Source organism: Danio aesculapii, chromosome 7 (assembly GCF_903798145.1).
Source record: "Danio aesculapii chromosome 7, fDanAes4.1, whole genome shotgun sequence".
NCBI lineage: Eukaryota > Metazoa > Chordata > Actinopteri > Cypriniformes > Danionidae > Danio > Danio aesculapii.
The window spans coordinates 29598998-29620662 of NC_079441.1; the positions used below are offsets into that span (position 1 = coordinate 29598998).

Genomic DNA, 21665 nt, shown 5'->3' on the forward strand with positions numbered 1-21665 from the left:
CAGCATTGATCTAGCATCAATTTATAGTACATGCATTAAATTGGATTGTAAATATTCTCACAATATTAGTCTGCATTAGTGTTTGTCTGGTAGTAGGCCAAAAGGAGGGGAAAAAACCTTTATATTATATTATTCGTTCATTTTTATCCCTTTATTAATATGGGGTCGCCACAGCGGAATGAACCCCTAACTTATCCAGCATATGTTTTACACAGCGGATGCCCTTCCAGCTGCAACCCATCACTGGAAAACATCCATACACACTCATTTACACATGTACACTACGGACAATTTAGCTGATTCAATTCACCTGTACCGCATGTGTTTGAACTTGTGGGGGAAACCGGAGCACACGCAAACACGGGGAGAACATGCAAACTCCACACAGAAATGCCAACTGACCCAGCCAAGGCTCGAACTAGCGACCTTCTTGCTGTGAGGTGATCGTGCTACCCACTGCGCCATCGTAATGCCCACTTATATATTATATTATATTATATTATATTATATTATATTATATTATATTATATTATATTATATTATATTATATTATATTATATTATATTATATTATATTATATTATATTATATTATATTATTTTGTTAGCTGTACAGTTCCTTAATAAGGTTATTTAAAAGTTAAACCGATTCAAAATGTTTAAAACTATTATAATATTTCTCTTTTGCTTAACGTAAAAATGAGTGCAAGTAACCAAATAGTTTTAATCTGCAATAAATAGTCACTTTGGTAGAATTCCAGGAAAAAAGAAACATTGACTGTTGTAGCTAAAAGGTATAATAAAAGTATTAACAGTAGTAGTAAATTATTTAATTAAAAAAATGTGGCTTTCAAAAGTATTTCTAAAGCGGAGTTTTGTAATTTCATTTGTCATTTTCACATTCAACAGAATAATACATTTTCTTTCTGTGGATAATTTCTCAACCAAATTTAACATGTGATTAGTTAGATTAATCGCTGCAATGTGGCGTTAAATAGATCAACATTTTAATTGATTATTTGTCCCAATAATATAAAAGGTAACACTTTAGAACAATGGTTCTAACCATGAACAATCTCAGTTTCTCAGAGGACCACAGCTCTGAATAGTTAAGCTCCAACCATCTACAACTCATACCTGCTTAAATGTCTCTAGTAGTCTTGAACACCTTGACTAGATTGATCAGCTGTGTTTGATTAGGGTTGGAGCAAAACTGTGCAGATCTGCGGCTCTCCTGGAATTGAGTTTGAGACCTATGCTATAGAATAATGGTCCATTATTTAATGTTAGTTCATGTATTTACTAACATTAAGAATGAATGATCTTGTAAAGCATTTATTAATCATAGTTCAACATTAACTAATGCATTAATAAAATCCAAAGTTGTGCTTGTTAACATTAGTTAATGCACTGTGAGTTGACATAAACGAACTTTAATAACATTAACAAACATGAATAAATACCGTAATAAATGTATTACTAATGGTTTGTACATGTAAGTAAATACATGAACTAATGGACCATTATTTTAAAGAGTTACCATATGTAATATAAAGCACCCCATTAGTAAGCAGATACAATAGCATGATATCTAGGCATGTGTTTGATAGTTTTGCTACTGAACATCTGTTGTTGACTAAACTCTACTGTACTGTGACTCAGTCTAACATCCCACTTTTTCTCAGGAAAGTATGAAGACACTCTGTGGCTATGGGCTAAAAAAAATCATGACATACTCCTGCTCTGACTCAGTGCCTGTCTCTCCCCTGTTTCCAGCTTTCCTTTTGTTTAGCCTTCGGCTGCACAATGGTGCACATTGTTGAACTCAAGCCTCCAGTGGTCTTACGCTATTGTCAGTAGCAGTGTGTAATGCAGACTCCAAGTCAGCTTCATTTTAGACTTGTTTATCACCGAGCGCATTTTAATGAAACATAGATATCTTTGTGCCTCTCCCACACTCGTCCCAGAGCAGGTCGTCACAGTTTGCGTACACACGTATGAAAGTTCAACACACACTCCTTAGATTCCAGGCCCTGCCCCAGAGCGAGGCTTCCAGCTCATTGTTTTTTCCTTTTCCATTTAGTCAGAGATGACTGCACGTTCACCTCCACTTTTTATTATTGTTGTTCGCCCCTGAGATTGTGAAGTTAAGATCAAGTAGAAACACAGAAAGTGGATTTGCTTCTTTTCTCTCTCTTCATTTCTTTCTACTGTCAATAAACAGTGTATTGTTAGGTTACAGCACCGCAGAGATCTAAAGGCTGTTTTCTTCTTGCACTCCCTCCTGTTCGTAGGTTAACAATGTTGACTTTGCAAACATTATTCGTGAGGAAGCAGTGCTGTTCCTGCTAGATCTGCCCAGAGGTGAAGAAGTCACCATCCTGGCGCAGAAGAAGAAAGATGGTGAGCAGATGCATAATCCTTTCATGTATTGGTTATGTTTGCCTATGTTCATATTGCATGTTTTTCTGAAGCAGTGGGATTTTTTTTTTGGTTTTTGCCCTGTTTTGTCTAAAATGAAATTCAATATTTTTGCTCTGCTACATCTAATTGATCTTTTTTTAACAACTGTTTTTATTTTAAACATTGTCATATAAATCAACAAAGGTTTACATTTTCAGTTCAGCAAAAATAAAAAAATGCAACAAGTATAATATATAAATTCAAAATAACTTAGAAACACTTAGGAAGAAAGTGGAAAAAATATGGTAAATAATACAGTTTTTGAAAAACAAACGTTTTATTACATTATCATTGTCAATACACTTTAAAGTTTCTATATTATGCGGTTTTAAACATTTTAATTAAGCTTTGGAGGCCTCCTACTATACTGTTATATAGGGCTGGACGATATTGCAAAAACAATTATCACTATATCATGTTTCATTTCATTCGGTATCGATAATTATTGAATATTTTTTATTAATCTATTTAGGAAAATTAGGAGTTTTTTATTTAACCACTTTATTTTAATTTGCCAACATTAATTAGGGAAATAATTTTAATAATCAAAAGCAAAACTATTTAAACAAAATATCTGATCTCTTAATAAAATAAACAGAAGTGTTAAAGAGACTCTTAAACTTGATAAATAAAATGTTACAAAATAAAAGTGTGTGCAAAGGTAAAGTGCAAATACTGAACAATCAAAGTAAAGGTGTGAATAATAATAATAATAATAATAATAATAATGATACAGGAAACCTCAAACTCTGTAAACAAAAAATATATAATAATCAAATCTGAGCTTTCAAGTAAAGGAACCAACCATCATTATTCAAATACATATTGCAATATTACTAATTGTGAAGTTAGATGACTACATTACCACCTATGCTAAAACATCTTTCAGACTTTGACGACATCCTTACATCCTTACATCCTTTTTTTATTTACAGTCTCCTCACTGCTGTTATACGGCACTGACCTAAAGTGACAAGCACCGAGTGCGTGCTTTCCTTCACCATTAAAATTTTTTTTTTTTTCGCTCGCGCTCCTCTGGAGTCTCTTGTAACTAGGTGACCATCAACTGTTTTGTCAGAGGATGACAAACAGACAAACCGCTGCAGCTCTGATACAAGTTTATGGAGAAAGTAAAAAGCACTTCAGTGTTTGGATATGTGCTGTGTTAGTTTGAGGTAATTAGTCTATCGTTATTACTGAAATGTGTATATTCCATACAAAGTGTGAAGCAGATTGGTAAGTTCTACTTGCATGAATCGCGGTGCACTCGCAGCATTCGGAAAAGTTGAGATGTTTTCAACAAGGTGCGCCTGGAAAAAGCATGCGCGTTACTTGATCGCTGCTTGCACAACATGTGCACATTGCTTCCATATGCGAGTCGTGCAAGTTGCACACCTTCATTGGAAATGTCAAAATTACACCTTAAGCTTATTGCCATTGCTTCCAAGGTGCGCGCTCAGCAGCCACATTATAATAAAACTAGTGTTCATACTGAAACTACACACCAAGCTTTTTTTTTATCGATATTGACAATGGTGTTCGGTCAATAAATACCCATACTGATTTTATCACCCAGCCCTACGTTAATATCTTTCCAAGGTCATAAGGTCATTTAATTATATACACTGCAATATTGTTTCGCACAGTGTCTGGATTTATTCCCAAGTAACCAGTCTCTTTATATACTGCCTTTATTTTCAATTTAAATCGATGTGTAGTGGATTTTCTTTCCCAGCACAGAAACGGTACCTTTTTTCAAGAAGTTGGCACTCTGTTAGTCCTCAGCTCCAACTGAAGTGTTTGAAAATCACAGTAGATGTTGTTTGCAAGTAGCTAATAAAGACCGTAAGCTGGAATTATGCATATTTGTTACAAGCTTATGTAGGTTTATGCAGAAAATAAGACTGGAAAAAACAAACTTGGTTTGATGCTGGAAACTTATAAGATGTTTTACATTCAGAATTAGCTGCATTACACACCACATCAGAGGTAACATAAAAAGGAAAAGGAAATAACAGAATGACTCACAGTAAGTTGTTTTAAACACTTATGGGTGTTATCTGAGACATTTGTTCAGACCACTTGGTTAAGAACCTCTGCTCTAGAAAATTAAACTCTGATTGGTCAGCACATCACAGCAGGCTGTGTTTAAATGTCTTTGATCCAGGGCTGTTTCTAGATATTTTTGTCACCCTAGGTGAAGGTTACCAAAAAAAAACAAAAACAAAAAATCTACAACCTCCCGCACCCCAATTCCTGGCCATCCACTTATGAAAAAAATACTACAGTCATTTATAGCAAACACCTAATGTGTTTTTGAATCATATTATAAATAAGAACATCCATTAATGTGCTGTGGCAGTTTTATAGTTGCTGGTTTAATACAAAAACTGTAGTATTTTAAATGAATTACCTAATACTAGACTTTTTCCACAACAGTATATACCACAGTTTCAAATTTAAAAACTAAAGTATCCTTCAGTACAGTATTTATTACAGTTTATCACGTTACAGTAGTTAATACTACATTATGAGGGAGCATCTAATAACTTTTATATAGTAGGATGTAATATAAACAACATGATACACTTTACTACAGAATGATTCAAAAAGAAAGACGATAGTGTTTTCTGTAAATTAAATTACTTTAGTTTTTTTCCTTGGGATATCTGAGGGTTGCATATTTTAAATAACAGTATGTTATACTTTAAATGACTGTGTTGTTTAAAGTACATTTTTATGTGTTATTTTTATTTTTATGATGTATTTTTTTATTAAATTAATCAATGCAAAAATGCCTCTCAAAGATGTTGCCAGTTTGCGGTCCACTTTGATGCGTAGATGTTAAATCATTGAATCATAGGGGTTACTTAAAAGTAAATTTTTATCTAAATTATTTATGACCCCTTCAAAATCCCTCTTGAGAAATGTTTTTGTTAATGTCCCCTCTGAGCAGCTTTCACTCTCACCAGGAAAATTAATAATTTTACTTTCGGTGGGGCAGGGGCAAGGGGGTGCTCAATGGAAACTTCCTAGTTTGCCTATGCCTTGAAACGGATATCTTTCAGTAGTAATTACTAAAATAACTCACTTTGAATTGTGCTGGTCTCCCATACCACTATGTAGACCTTATTTGGCCTTTATAAGATCAAAAATGATTACTTCATCTTTACCATCTTGTTTATGTCTTGTACTCCAGTGTACCGGAGAATAGTGGAGTCTGATGTGGGTGACTCCTTCTACATCAGGACACACTTTGAGTACGAGAAAGAGTCTCCTTATGGGCTGAGCTTTAATAAAGGAGAGGTGTTCAGAGTGGTGGACACTCTCTACAATGGCAAACTGGGCTCCTGGCTAGCCATCCGAATCGGGAAGAACCACCAGGAGGTGGAAAGGGGCATCATTCCCAACAAGAACAGGTGATCCTACTATAATGCATCAGCAGTAAATAGACAACCTTCATCTATTGTATTTGATATCATTATATAGTGTAGATCATATATTGATCATTGTTTTAGTTCCTAAGAAAAGAGTGGAGAATCAAAAATGAGTATACTTGTGACCTGGTTTTGCCATCTTCTCTTCAGGGCGGAACAGTTATCAAGCGTACAGTACACACTCCCCAAGACTGCAGGTGGTGATCGTGCTGATTTCTGGAGGTTCAGAGGCCTGCGCAGTTCAAAGAGGAACTTGCGCAAGAGTAGAGAAGATCTGTCAGCTCAGCCCGTTCAGACCAAGTTCCCTGCTTATGAAAGGGTTGTTCTTAGAGAGGGTATGTGTGTAGATAAGAGTGCACAATATATGTTTCATATTAGCTTTTTAAGACCAGTATTGAATATATACAGTAGGCAACATTTGAAATGAATCAAAACCTTTCATCAGGTTGTACTTAAGCTATTAAAGAACACCCATTTTCGATACACTTAAAATGTTGACTACTGTAGTTTTGCATTTATACACTGCTACAAAATAACTCCAGTTGTTGTAAAATAATGACTCCTTCACAAGTTATCCAAGCCATCTGGTAAAATAGACTTCACATTGCAATATGCATCACAGAAATCCTAATAATATATAATAAAAAATGGTCCCACTTTATAATGTGTCCTTAACTAATATGTACTTACACAGAAATTAATAATTCGTTACAATGTACTTATTGTGTAAATACATGTATTTACTGTGTACTTATGCTTAATTAAATACCTATATGTAATTACATCTGTAATTAACTTCTGTAATTACATTTGTAAATACACTGTTGACCATCTCTTACTCCTTAACCCAACCTTAAACCTACCCAAACCACCTAACCTGTGTATAACCCTACCCCTATCCCAACTCAAGAGCACCACTAGTGTTCTAAAATACATTACAAACACAGTAAGTACATTGTATTTATTTTTTGATGCAAGTTCATAGTAGGACATTAGTTAAGAATATTTAATATAAAGTGGGACTTAAAAAATATTTATTATATAGTTTTCTATATAATAATAAATAATAATAAATAATAATAATTATATAATAATTATTTTTTCCAATATTGTTTTCTATAACTTACTGTATATTATAATGGTTTAATGTCTAAATGCACTTATATTTACAATGAATGTCAAATGATTGATTACTTTTCTTTATTTTATTTTGACAATAACACAGGTTAAGTAAATTGTTTAAATGATATCCGCTTGTTAAGTGTGACGTCACGTGAAGCGGCTTTCGGGTCCAAGCGCTATATTAAACTGTATAGGGAGACTCAACAAATGGTAATAATAAACGTTTACAAAGCTATGTAATACTTTCAGAAACCATGATCGCAATATAAAAAATATATCCATGCCTAATATCCAATGAGTATCGGCTTGGACCCAAAAACAGTTTTTCATTTGCCACGGCTTAACAAGCGGATATAAATACCAGGGTTCATATGGTCATAGAAAATTTGGAAAAGTCATGGAATTTTGACATGGCATTTTCCAGGCCTGTAAAAGATTTGGAAAACAGAAAAACCCACAAAGTTTTGGAAAAGTCATGCAAAACAGTTATCTGTATACTTGAATACAGGTTATTTACTTCTTTTCTGTCCATGGCCATTCACATACTCTCACATTATTAGTGCGGTGTAAGCGTTATCTAAATCAATTTTACATAGATATAAATATACATTTAAACTAAATAGATTGTTGCGTGTTTTATGATATGCTGTAATAAATTTGAACATGCATTGTTTTTATTTTACCACGCATATGTAGACATTGCATGAAACATTAGGTCATGAAAATTTACTTAAGTCTTGGAAAAGTCATGAAATTTTAGTAGTAAAAATGTGTATAAATCCTGAAATACACTGAACGATTAACTTATTAGAACCTTATTTTATACATTTTATTTTCACAAAACTTTTTAAAACATAAAAGGTTAGCATTTAATAGCCTTTTCGTGTATATGAAATCTCTTTTACGTATTTAATTTGATGCTGATATCAGAAGAAATCTTCTCGCACTTGACCCCTATGCCATATATCTTATTTTAGCTGGTTTCCTGAGACCTATTGTGATTTTCGGACCAATCGCAGATGTGGCACGGGACAAACTGGCGAGAGAGGTGCCTGACCTATTCGAGCTTGCAAGTGAGTGTCCATTTGTAAACACACATTGATAAGACGCTGCGCTTCTAACTCACCTACCTGTGCAGCATACGTGAGCAGTCACAGATGTCCTGCTCTCCAGTTTCAGTAGTGCATTTAAAATTCAGCTTGTAAACTGATTCCTTGAGTGGCCGCTGGCTTTATTTACATAACATTGTTCCTGTATGACTGTATTTGCTTTTCAGAGACACAGCTCCCAGATGGAAGGGAAAGTACGTTGCATACAGTAGTCACATCAGATCACTCCATCAGTAACCATAGTTACTAGAGGCTGTGCATTTTTATGGCATCCCCTTATTTTAGTTACACCCAATTGGCACCGCTTGGAATGTTATTGAAAGAAAAAAAAAAGATCTAAGATGTGTTCATGCTATTGACAGTTCCAATCCCCCAACCCTTAAGTCATGCTTGAGAGGAGATGAAGGCACATTGCTCATTGATGTTCCTCCATCCCAAACACCTGCTTCCTTTTTTGTTTTGTGATGTTTTGGGGCTTTTTTTGTTTAGTTTTTTGCTGAAAGTAATTTTCAGCTGTTTTAGAGCTCAGATATAGTTAAGGATACAGATGTGGGTTTGCGGTCTTAAAGAGATGGCTCACCCAAAAATAAAAACGTTGCCATCATTTACTCACCATTGGAAAAATAATAAATAAATTAATAATCTGAATATCTGCTTATTTGTTTTAGCATTTTAAGGTTGTGTAAATAAATAATGAGTAAAAAAAATAAGAATTTTCTTTTTTGGGTGAACAATCACTTAAACAATGTACTGTCAATATTAGGGGAGCACCAATGGTCACCAAAGGTCACATCACATAGCTTTAGCCCTGAAGTATACTTCGGTTTATTTGTGTATGACTTTTTTTTTTACTTGTCCAATATCTTTTTCTCACAAAAAACTATTGTAGCAGCCTTTTACGGTCGCGTGAATGTCTTTATATTTGTCAATATAAGCGTAATTTTTTTTGATATAGTTGTAGTAGTCGTCGTTGTAGTAGTAGTAGTCATTATCAATGTAGTAGTCGTTGTAGTTGTTGTCGTCGCTGTAGTATTAGTAATCGTAGTTGTAGTAGTGGTTGTCGTCGTAGTAGTAGTCATAGTCGTAGTCATCTTTGTAGTTGTAGTAGTTGTCGTCATAGTAGTAGTTGTCGTCTTACTAATAGTCGTTGTCGCAGTAGTAGCTGTAGTCGTAGTAGTGGTCGTTGTAGTAGTCATCATTGTAGTAGTAGTTGTATTCATAGTAGTCGTTGTAGTAGTCAAAGTAGTTGTAGTCATAGTCATCGTTGTAGTAGTTGTCATTGTCGTAGTAGTAGTAGTCGTCATCGTAGTAGTAGTTGTTGTTGTCATAGTGGTAGTAGTAATAGTAGTAGTCGTTGTTGTAGTGGTTGTTCTATCTTTATCTTCCCCATTTCTTTTTGGGCTTGTTCAGAATTTAAACTTTTTGTACAAACTCAAAAATGCAAAAAGCAAATCGTAGTGCATATACGTTGTATTGGAGCTGCACAATTATCCAGTCAAAAAACGCAATCTTGATTCAGACACTCGTGTGATCTTAATTCTAAATGATCATGATTTGCATATGTTTATTAAAGTTTTCCTGACCACAGAGGTGGATTTAATATCTTTGAACCAGAGAGAGCAAATAAAATTGTCAGAACCTCTAGCAAATGTTTTTGCTTATTTTAAGTTGTCCATTTCAAAATAGTGGAAGATCAGTGAACAGCATTTCGAACAACAAAGTGTGATTGTCCCACTTAACCAGCTGTTTAATTAGAAGAATTGAGAACATAAAGTACACATAATTTACATTTTGCATTTTGATATATGCATCGCATGTACTCAAAATAGCATACATTTAAAAAAAACCGAAGTATATCTTTACCTACTATTGACCACCTTGTTTTTCAGATATTCTTCCCTTCTTTAGTCATTGTGGTGTACAGATGCTCCTGTTCTCCTTTCACTTTATATAAAAAATATTCTTATTGCACATCAAAAATGAATCAAAATGCATTGCACCATATTGATTACACACCTAACTTGAGCAGTCTCTAGGTGCTCATATATTGTGTATGCGGGCGCATGTGCACATCCATGTTGAATTGTCTTCTCACTGTATGCTTTCAAGAGGTGGAGGTGCTTAATTACTGCATGGCAGGGGGCACAGGAAGTCTTATGTGGATGCTAATATGGATTATATTTCCTTGTGTAGAGAGTGAACCTAGAGATGCCGGCACTGACCAGCGCAGCTCGGGAATCATACGCCTTCACACTATCAAACAGATAATCGACCGGGTGAGATCTCTCATACACACTGGCACACACACAAAGCGGTGAGCCAAAGTTTTTCAGAATGGCACTACTGCCTCCTGCTGGTAGAATTTGGTGTAGCATGTAATAGAAACATTCTATTGAGTTGATAAGAAAAGTAATCAGCAAGTCTATTTTAATCAGTCCATATTTGTAAGTCTCATCAGGTATGGTTTATCCACCTGGTACAGTAATCTTTCTATAAAAGTTAAATAAAAATTACTATATTATTATGTTGACCATACTGCCAAACGTATAGGTCTAAAAGACTACCAGTACTAAGACTCTTTATGAGCAAATGTATTTTAAAAGAGGAAAAAAGGATCTTTAACAACCCATCCAATGTACTTTACCCTTACTATGATATTTTACCATCTGGCATGAGTCCCCGATGTAACAGAAAAGATTCAAAACTCTTATTCCAGTGTCAATAAGACCGTTGAACCCGAATTAATGATATCTTGTCTATAAATGTGTGTGTGTGTGTGTGTGTGTGTGTGTGTGAATATGCAGAGCTCAACATATAAATCAAATCTCTCATTTAAAGTAGTATTTTCTAAAGGAAGCTTTACAATATTATATTTGTGCATATACATAAGATTAGTCAGTACTGAAGCCAAATCTGCAGCTTATCTAACAAAATAACTTACGATATGGTCCAAAATTAGTAAACTAAATATCCAAATTTATACGTTAGAAAAAAAAAAATTCAAATTATTTTAATAAATATGTTTTTTTTTTGTACATTTTGTTGAAATTTTGTTGTTAGTAATTTTTCCCCCAATATTTTGCATGAATTTAAATGTATTATCTTTCTATTTATAAAGACCTTCCGTGACTAAAATATTATTTTAATAAATATATCTGTTTAATAAATCTGTTTTGTTCAAATGCACCAAAATATATTACCTATATTCACTGAGAAATGGCTAAAAATGTTCATTTTTTAAATGAAGTGTGTATATATATATTATAATAATTCTGACTTGATTCTGTGTATATATATATATATATATATATATATATATATATATATATATATATATATATATATATATATATATATATATATATATATATATATATATATACAGAATCAAGTCAGAATTATTAGCCCTCCTGAGTTATTAGCCCCCCTGAATTATTAGCCCCCGTTTATTTTTCCCCCAATTTCTGTTTAATGGAGAGAAGATTTTTTTCAACAGATTTCTAAACATTATAGTTTTAATAACTCATTTCTAATAACTGATTTATTTTATCTTTGCCATGATGACAGTAAATAATATTTGACTAGATATTTTTCAAGACACTTCTATACAGCTTAAAGTGACATTTAAAGGCTTCACTAGGTTAATTAGGTTAACTAAGTTATTGTATAACAATGGTTTGTTCTGAAGACTATCAAAATATAGCTTAAAGGGGCTAATAATATTGACCTTAAAATGGTGTTTAAAAAATTAAAAACTGCTTTTATTCTAGCTGAAATAAAACAAGTAAGACTTTCTCCAGGAGAAAAAAGGTTATCACACACACTGAAAATTTCCTTGCTCTGTTAAACATCATTTGGGAAATATTTCAAAAAGAAAAAAAAATTCAAAGGGGGGCTAATAATTCTGACTTCTTGTCAGAATTCTTAACTTGTTTGCGTCTGTGCAGGATAAGCATGCAGTGCTGGACATTACTCCTAACGCAGTGGATCGGCTGAACTATGCTCAGTGGTATCCCATCGTAGTGTTCTTGAATCCTGACAGTAAGCAGGGTGTGAAGAACATGAGGACCAGACTGTGTTCCGAGTCCAGGAAGAGCGCCAGAAAACTCCACGAGCGTGCACTCAAATTGAGGAAGAACAACCATCATCTCTTCACAGGTAAACACAGATGTTTTTAGTGTGAAATAAATGACAAACTCAGTAGAGCCTTATACCCAAATGATGATGGTATTCTTTTAGTAACTATAAAACTAAGATTGTCGATTTTAAGACACTTTATTTAAAAAAAACTACAGAGGTGTAAATAGATTGACTTTTAGATTGTATTTATTTTGTATTTATTAGGTTAAAAAATTACACATAGGTACAGATTCACATTTATGCAGTTAAGATTCTTTATTTTTTCAGTACAGCAGTGGAATCTTTGCATCAGAAATATGTTATATTATGCTTACATTCTGATCCAACCATCCAACCATGCCCGTTCATTGAAACACGAGAAGGTGTAGACGTACTTGCTGTCAAGATAAGACTTTATGCAAAATGCTAAAAACTTGCATTAATTTTTAATATTAACTGATAAGTGCTAGGGAAGTACTTTTTATGCTTGTGTGTGTGTGTGTGTGTGTGTGTGTGTGTGTGTGTGTGTGTGTGTGTGTGTGTGTGTGTGTGAACTAAATTTGAATTATATTTATGTAGTTATATAGCTTAATCAAAATGGTGATAAATTGAACTACTAATGGCAATCATTTAAAATGAAAGATGACAATTTATTTTTGTCAGTGAAATGAAACCAAATTTACAAATGGACCAGTTCACTAAAATGAATCGGACTTTTTTCAAACTGCTTCGTCTTGCATCAGCAATGTAACGTACAAACACACACGCAGAGAGAGAAAGAGGACATCTTTTATTTGAATCGAAATATTGTGTTGCTTGTAATATCTTGGAATAATTATTTTAATAAAATGGTACGACGTTATATTTCATGGCTGCTACTACAGTATCTCAAGTTATTATAACTTTTATGGATGTAATAAGGCAGTCACAAGAACAAGGCTTCTGACTGAACTCTATAAAGGCGGTTGTGTTATAGTATTCCTCATTTTTAAATTGCTTTGAATAAAGCCTGTCATAAATGTAAATGCAACAGGGCAAAAGATCACTCAGCAAGATCGTTAAATGAATGAGCATCCAACAGTCATCCACCTCTCCATGACTTAATGAGCAGATAAGTGAATGATGATTCATACTATGGGCAGTGAGGAGCAGTGAGGCTGCAGAGAAAACACTAAACTTTTTCTCTATTTTATGTCTTTTTTCCTGTCTTTTAGCCACTATTAACATGAACAACATGAATGATGGCTGGTATGGAGCACTGAAGGACACCATTCAGCAGCAGCAGAACCAGCTGGTGTGGGTCTCAGAGGGCAAGGTGAGGCTCGTTCAACTTTTCCACCATGATTCAATTTCACAGCAGATGCTTGAGGATTCAGGGACAGGGTTCATTCCCGCTTGTCTGATTCCATATTTGTATTTACACAGCATATTTTGTTTTCTCACTCATCTGTTCTTGTGGTCACAGCACTCATGTCGACCACTGTCTGGTTCATTTAATCAACATCTGTTCTTTCTCTCAGTGGATTGAGTTTAGTTTTAGTGATGTGTTCTAATGTTGATGTTTAGTGCTGTTTAGTGATCTCTTGAAATGCTCGTCACTCTATGAAAAAAGTCAAATTAAGTCTTTACGTAATAATCATGTGATAAGAAACAAATTCTCATTGTCTATTTAAAAAATATTTTTTTATATTCATTTCATTGTTATTATATTTAAAATATTTTAATATTTTGTATTTATTTTAAAATAAATACAAATGTTAATGAAATAATAGAAGATTATCGTAACATAAGAACTAATTAATTAGTTATTAAGGTTATATTATTTGAGAAATTATTTGCTGTTATTGTGAATAATGTTCAAATCGAAAAGAAATCTGCATTTCTAAATTCTTTTATTTTTGTTAAATACATTTTCATGGGAAATAATATTGTATCTACATTTTATATTCATATACATTTTCTTTCTACATTTGAGATGCTTCAGTTAACATCCTGTCAACCTTTGTGGTCGATACCCTGCTAAAAAAAATATATTATTTTATTATAGATTGTACTGAAAAGTAGTTTTAATATTAAGTGCAAAGTATTCTTAGTATTTGTTATGGGTTGCACTGGTCAGGATTTTTGGAGCCGATACAGAGTACCAATTCTGATGCTTCAAGCTTTATATAAGTTCAACGCTGTATAAAGCACATTTTCCCTCTAAGTACGATACTTAAGTGGAGCTTTCTCCTTTCGCAAAAGAATAATTGAAGGATGTTGCATAAAATCCCTTAAATCCGTCTCTTATAACCATTTAGTGTGGATACGTTGTGGTCAGAAGCAGCTTTACAGAAAATGAAAGATTAAACAGATAAAAAAAATTCGTAAGAAAAATTACAGACAATGCAATTTGGAAACATTGCAAATAATGAATGAAAAATTCAACGTGCCTCAATGAAGAAAAGGTTTGGAGGTCATTTTCGATTCATAAGAAGATAAAATGCATCTTCCTCTACTTGTAAACCCGTAAACTAACACCTGCGATTATTTCATGTGATCAGCCAGGTAAGCGAATACCGACAAGTCATAAAGTGTGATTATTGTCCGATACTGATTTCTGGCAGATCGATTGGGGCATCCCTAGTAGATGTTTTGTTAATTTTTCATTTACACTTACCTGTGCTTCAAAATAGTGTTCTCATACAGTACATGCTTTGTCCACAAGGTGTCGACACTGAACCAGCAAAAAAAAAAACAGAAATGGACAAGAGCAACACTATACTATACTACATTTTCTCATTTTTCTATCTTTCTCATACTCTTCAGCACATTTTAAAAATAATCTTATCTCTTTCTCTCTCTTTCTTCAGGCGGACGGTTCACATGATGATGACCTGGACCTTCACGATGACCGTCTGTCCTACTTGTCGGCCCCAGGCAGTGAGTACAGTATGTACAGCACGGACAGCCGTCACACCTCAGACTATGAGGACACGGACACCGAGGGTGGCGCCTACACCGACCAGGAACTGGACGAAACCCTGAACGATGAGGTCGGACCACCCAGCGAACCAGCCATCACTCGCTCCTCAGAACCCGTCCGCGAAGACCCGCCTGTCATACAGGAGCCCCCCGGATACGGAGGATATCAGCCAGAACCCATCAACCGCATCGACCCCGCGGGCTTCAAGGCCCCTGCACCTCAGCAGGTAGCGTTTCTGCGAGCCGTTCGCCTTCCCTGTTGTCTGGAGGCCGTGGTGTGCGTTAGAAAAGTGTTCTAGCGGCGATATTGACCAAGGAGCGCTTTAAAAACCTTATCAATGCAGTCCTAGAGAAGTGACAATGACAGAGTAATAATCGCTGCCACGTATTTATAATTATTATATGTGTTTGTGAGTGTGCAGTTGCGTGAAAGTCTGTGTGTGTATGATAGATACAGCTTGGTTGTTACTTCGCGTAGCTGCTGTGACTCTTTATCTGATTGGATTGAAGAAGGAAGTGAGGACATTGTATCTTTAAGTGTGTGTAATTGCCCCATTCCTGTGGTCTAGATGTCCCCTTATATGCAATGCAAAATGATGTCATTACCAGAGAGTATTATGTGCATGATGGAATTGCAGTGTTCAATATATATTACTGTGAATGTATTTATCTTATATGGATTCAGTGGCCACCGTGATATCCAAAGTGTCTTAGATCTTGTGTTACAAGAGAGCCAAAATGTTGTACTGTAACTGTAGAATTAAACGGACATCAGACGTATCGTAAAAAACAGATCTTGTCCGGTTATACATTATTAAGATGGCATGGTTTGCTATTATCTGTGTTAGTGGGATGTTCCTGGTTCAGTGCAAGTCAAGCTGTATGGATGGCATTTGTGGCGTAGTATTGCAGCAAGCGATAGTGTAGTTGTAGTAAAAAGTTGTGTTTTGAATTGTTGTAGATGAAATGTTTGTTTTTTCATTTTTATTTTGAGTTAAACATGTTTGTAAAAGTATTTTAAAACATTTCAGATTTTTCTTATTAAATGATTGGTAGCTTTGAAAATTAGATGATTATATTAGTCCACTATCAATATAGATGCATAAAGAAAAGTATACAGTATCAATAAGCAATGAAATGTTTATATATAAAGGGCCATGAAACCGTCTCAGTGGGCCGTTTTAACACCTCTAGTTTGAAAAAAGTCAGGAAAGTTAGTCCAGATTTGTTTAGGTGGGAGTGTCGAGTTGCGAAAGTGGGAAGGGTTTGCATGAAAAAGGGGAGTTTCATTACGTGCACGCGCTGATTTTCACAGTGGCAAAATAAACACAGAAGCAGGGGAGATAGACGGTGACTACATTTTTATGGACGTCAGTAGTGGAATTATTTGCCTTAATCTGAATAAGACAATCATATGATTAAAGTGTTTACATAAGTTGCTTTTTAGATGTTCTTTTCATAATCCTGTTTTACATGTTAGAGCACATAATTCGATTAACGTCATTGCGTCACCATGATATCCACATTTCCTCTGGAGTTTCATGTCATTTCGTGTTTTTCAAAAGAAGTTTTTTTTTTTGAAAGAAGACGAGTGGCAAATCCGGATTTCACCATTTCGTGATACCCTAGAAACATATTTTTGTCGCGTGTTAGCAGACCACTGTAATCCACACACAAGCTGTGCTCTTATTGCGGGAAAATGGAATCAAAGCCTTTGTTGCGGCATGTTTCTAAACGAAACACTGACGACCCATGTCTCGAAACAATTCTTCTTCTACTTGTTTTAATTACGGTTGGCAACACAACGTGGCGTCTCTCTGCTGTCTGAACACTGTAACAGGTAAAAACGAAGCTATATTATGCATATTGATGAAGTTGCACCTCATTCACAATAGAGCACGCTGATTGGTGCGAACCAAGTTTTTTTTCATAAATTAATACTGAAAACTCAAAGACGTCACGTTGTAGCAGTCAGTACAGACATCCAGTCTCCACGCTGGGATTTACACAATGATCTCATTGCCGTGACGCACCTTCAAAATTTCTTTTTAATCCGGAAGAACGAATTTGCTCGGAATAGCGCAAAATTTTCACTTTTTTTCTGAAATATATGTGTCCTAATAGTGTTTTTAGTAACGTAGGACACGTATTTCAACATCTCAAAAAAAATGTGCTTTGGTGTTTCGTGACCCTTTAAGATTAAAGATTTATTTTAATGTTATATGTGTTGTGTATATAATGTTGTAAAGTGTTTAAAAACAATTGGAAAAAAGTGTTTTAAAAATACACTCTTAACTTTTCTCTCTAGTGTTTAATCTGTATATATAAATGCTGTCACTATAGCTTAACATCAGTTGAATCTGGAACATCCTCTTAATAATAGAAAAGAAGTGGTGTGAATCAGGAAAGTCAGCTGAAGTGCAGTGGTGAGGTTTGACCACATGTATTAAACATTTTTGAACACCTTCACAGAAAGCAGAGGCTGCTCTCCCCTCGCAGCCTGAGCCGCTGGCAGAGACAGCTCCCCCTGCTGTTCATGTAAATGTAGGGGCCCCGAGTGCCAAGGATCTCACTCAGGGGGAAATCAGCCCCAAGGCTGGCTCTCTCTTCCCACCTGCCCCTGAGCTTATCCAACCCCCGTCTCCTGACCCCAACCAATCCGGACAGCCCGGGTCAGAGTCCAAGGTACCTCGCTAGCCACCCGCTCTGGACTGAAACCGGCCCACTTTGCGCCCGAGCCTGGTGCCCTCTCTTATCGCCGTCTGCCCTGCCTGTGTGCTGCAGTGCTTTCCTCTCGCTCTTGCATGTGTGCCGTGTGCCTGTTTAAGAGAGACTTTACTTCTCTTTCTTGTGTGTGTGTGTTCATAAACAACAGTGGCTACAACAGAGGCCTGCTGCGCCAGCTCATTGTTCATGAACCTTCAGGAAAGCCCAGGCCCCCACTGTTGCTTGCCTACTCTTGCATGGGTTCATTTTTTTCAGTTTTTTGCTTGTTACAGTAGAGTTAGTCATGATTAGTGGTGCATTGAATGTGGTGAACTGATAAAAAAAAATGTTTTAGGTCAGTATTTTAAACTTTGATTTTTTTCTTAGGTTGACTTTGAAAGGTAGCCTTGCTGATTGAAACATGTGACTCAACAAATGTTTGTTTATTTATTTTTTTTGACAGTAGTCTTAACAGGGTTTTTGCAGGTCTTAAAATTTTACTCTTGTACAATTTAAGGCTTTAAAAATAGAAATACAACATGAAGATATTAGTTTTCCCAATGGAAAAACAGAACCAAATAGTTTATGCTTAAAACAAGAACAAAATGTTTTTATGCAGGCCTGGGCGATTAATGGAAAAGTAATCGAAATCGGCATTCAGAACCTTTAATCGAACTAATTTTTCTAATTGAATTTTTTTAATTACTTTCCCTACCACATGTAGAGTCACGTGACCTCGCTCTGTTAAGGCTGATTTAAACTTCTGCGTCGAACACACAGGTATGGTGCGGCGCAGCCTTCGCGTGGTCGCATACCCGCGCACCTCTTTAAAAATGGAACTACACATCACACTTTTGCACTACATTGAAGATGATTGAAAGCTAAGGCAGAGATGCCTTGAGGCGGCATATTTTCTATTAAAATCAAATTATTATTTACTTGGAAATATTTGTTTACAGAAGATTCAAGAAATGCACAGTTTAAAATATTATATACAGGATGTACAAGAGTTATTTTATTAAGAAGATATACTATTTATTTTCTACTTTTCAAAACATAAAAAAAAAATCATTTTGTTTCCAAGTGCAAGTTTTCACTTTTTTATAAGAAAAATGTGACTGTTCGTTTTAGGTAATGTGTGATTTATTTTTAGTTGTTCAACGTTGATGATCAATAAATAATCATAGATAGTAGATAGTGTGTGTTTCCTTTAATTATTTTAGAATCAAGTAATGCACCCATCATTCAAAAATCTCTCACTTGTAATATGTGAGCAGATTTACTGTACAAAACCTGTCAGTAAACTATGAGGGCAAAAACTAAAATAAATAAAATAATCGTTCAATAATCGTAATCGAGTTAAAATGTTCAATTAATCGAGATTTTGATGTTAGGCTAAATCGCCCAGCCCTATTTTTATGTCCAAATTTTCATTTCTAAAAGCTGCAGAAACCCTGTTTTTAGCAACTAATTTTAGTTAACAGAAGTTGTTCCCATGACTTATTAGTTCATTCTCTCTTTTTATGTGAATTGAAGCCACCTTGTATTAAGTCATTACCTCATTTTAATGTAGTAAAACCATAGCCAAAATTATGGTACATATTTGGCAAGTAATGTCATGGACAAGATGGTGTAGAGCTGTGATTATAGCATACTATTATTTATCATCACATGCAATGACATATGGTTCCTAAAAGGCTACTTCTCAAAAAAATGTTTTTCGTTATTTAGAGCAAATTAAGTTTGGTTTTTTTTCCCCTCTTCAGTGAGACTTTTGCTGGCTGATTCTCCCCAGTGTTTTTCGCAGCTTGGCGTGTCATGAGTCATTTAAACTCTCTCAAACTCTGAAACTGTCTGTGTGATGGCTGCCTCCATTTTTGACCTGTTCAATAACTGCCCACTCTTGAGTCTTCCTCTATTGCAGGTTTCTCTGCTGACTCTCTGCTTCATTCTTCAACTTTTAATCACTTCTGGTTTCTGCCGTTTCACTCAATTCAATTGATTGCTGTGGTTTATGCATGCTATTCCTGCAGTTTCACTTACAATTCTCCTCATTTGGCTTGATCGACAGATGTACAAGAAGGATATCTACCGACCCAACGAACCAGTGCAGATGAGCCAAAACCCTATGCAGCCCAACTACTACCAGGAAGACAAGCCATACAGAGATTATGACCACCAGCCCTACCGCTATGATGGAGGCTACATGGAACCAAAGGCTCGTAACTTTGACCCACATTTTGAGGACAGCGTGCCTCCATATAATGATCAATGGGGTCAGTATGACCACACCTCTGGGTATGACCCTCAAACGATCTACGAGGATGGTCTGAACCGCATGTATGGTCACCCTCAGTCACGAAACGACACCGGCTACGACACAGGTCGACCTCGATATGGTAAACCAACCCCTGGACCAATCAGACACGATGAACCACCACCATTACGCCCACAATATGACACTCAACAAACATCTCGTTCCCCAGAACCGCCCAAACAACAATACTATGACCCTTCCCATAGGCCTTCCAACACTCAAGCTCCGCAGAAAGGCTTTATGAACTCTGAAGCACCGATAACGCCACCCAAACCTGAGTCGCTCTCACCGCCTTTGGAACCTGCTCTTCCTCCTCCACCTCCTCCAGCCATGGCAGAGGACGATCCAGCCATGAAGCCCCAGTCGGTGCTCACCAGGGTGAAGATGTTCGAGAACAAGCGATCGGTGTCTGTGGACAGAGCCAGAGAGTCTGCAGACTCTGGTATTCGGGTGAGTTGATGGTCTGCATTTCTACTCACTAAATATACACTTGGGCTAAATAATTCATATGTTCATCTTTCTGCTTCCTGTAGCCTGTGGACATGGTGCCTAAACCTGGTGCTGCCTCCGTGCCCAAAGCCAATTCTTTAAGCAACCTGGACCAAGAGAAGACCTTTAGGTAATGAGCTGGAGAATGAAGTATAGATCAGTGTGTTAGAATAAATGAGCATTGGTGTCTATTTAAAGAACACGCATTTAAACACACACACTCATTTTATAACATGGACTACTTTTCAATGTTTAGGGTCAGTGGAATATAAATGAAATAAATGCAGTTTTATTTTTATATATATATATATATATATATATATATATATATATATATATATATATATATATATACATATATATATATATATATATATATATATATATATATATATATATATATATAGATAGATAGATTATTTATATATAGATAGATAGATAGATAGATAGATAGATAGATAGATAGATAGATAGATAGATAGATAGATAGATAGATAGATAGATCAATAGTCATGTCAAAGAAGTTAGTAAATCAGCATACTATCATCTCAAAAACATTGCCAGAATTAGATGCTTTGTTTCCAGTGAGAACTTAGAGAAACTTGTTCATGCTTTTATCAGCAGCAGGATGGATTACTGTAACGGCCTCCTCACGGGCCTTCTCAAAAAGACAGACGGTTGCAGCTCATGTAAAACGCTGCTGCCAGGATTATGGCCAAAACCTGAAAATCAGAGCCCATCACAGCTGTCTTCAGGTCTTTACACTGGCTCTCAGTTACATTCAGAATAGGTTTTAAAGTATTATTACTTGTCTATAAATCACTAAATGGCCTAGGACATCAATACATTACAGATATGCTGACTGAATACAAACCTAACAGATAAGCCAGATCATTGGTATCAAGTAAATTAGAAATTCCTAGAGTTCAGTCAAAGCAGGT

At 35.4% G+C, this 21665-nt stretch overlaps 1 protein-coding gene across 14 annotated transcripts in view; it reads left to right on the plus strand.

Annotated features, from left to right (window-relative positions):
• tjp1a (tight junction protein 1a) overlaps positions 1 to 21665 on the plus strand; it is a 186034-nt gene that overhangs the window by 147071 nt on the left and 17298 nt on the right. For 6 of the 14 annotated variants that reach the window (XM_056461575.1, XM_056461579.1, XM_056461580.1 and 3 more), the window contains 12 exons: positions 2293 to 2401; positions 5661 to 5880; positions 6049 to 6233; positions 7998 to 8093; positions 8297 to 8323; positions 10323 to 10405; positions 12077 to 12287; positions 13463 to 13563; positions 15101 to 15439; positions 17685 to 17897; positions 19990 to 20685; positions 20769 to 20854. In XM_056461575.1, the coding sequence (XP_056317550.1) occupies positions 2293 to 2401; positions 5661 to 5880; positions 6049 to 6233; positions 7998 to 8093; positions 8297 to 8323; positions 10323 to 10405; positions 12077 to 12287; positions 13463 to 13563; positions 15101 to 15439; positions 17685 to 17897; positions 19990 to 20685; positions 20769 to 20854 (2366 nt within the window). The remainder of the gene's footprint in view (positions 1 to 2292; positions 2402 to 5660; positions 5881 to 6048; positions 6234 to 7997; positions 8094 to 8296; positions 8324 to 10322; positions 10406 to 12076; positions 12288 to 13462; positions 13564 to 15100; positions 15440 to 17684; positions 17898 to 19989; positions 20686 to 20768; positions 20855 to 21665) is intronic. The other 8 variants (XM_056461577.1, XM_056461578.1, XM_056461581.1 and 5 more) reach the window with 3 other exon arrangements.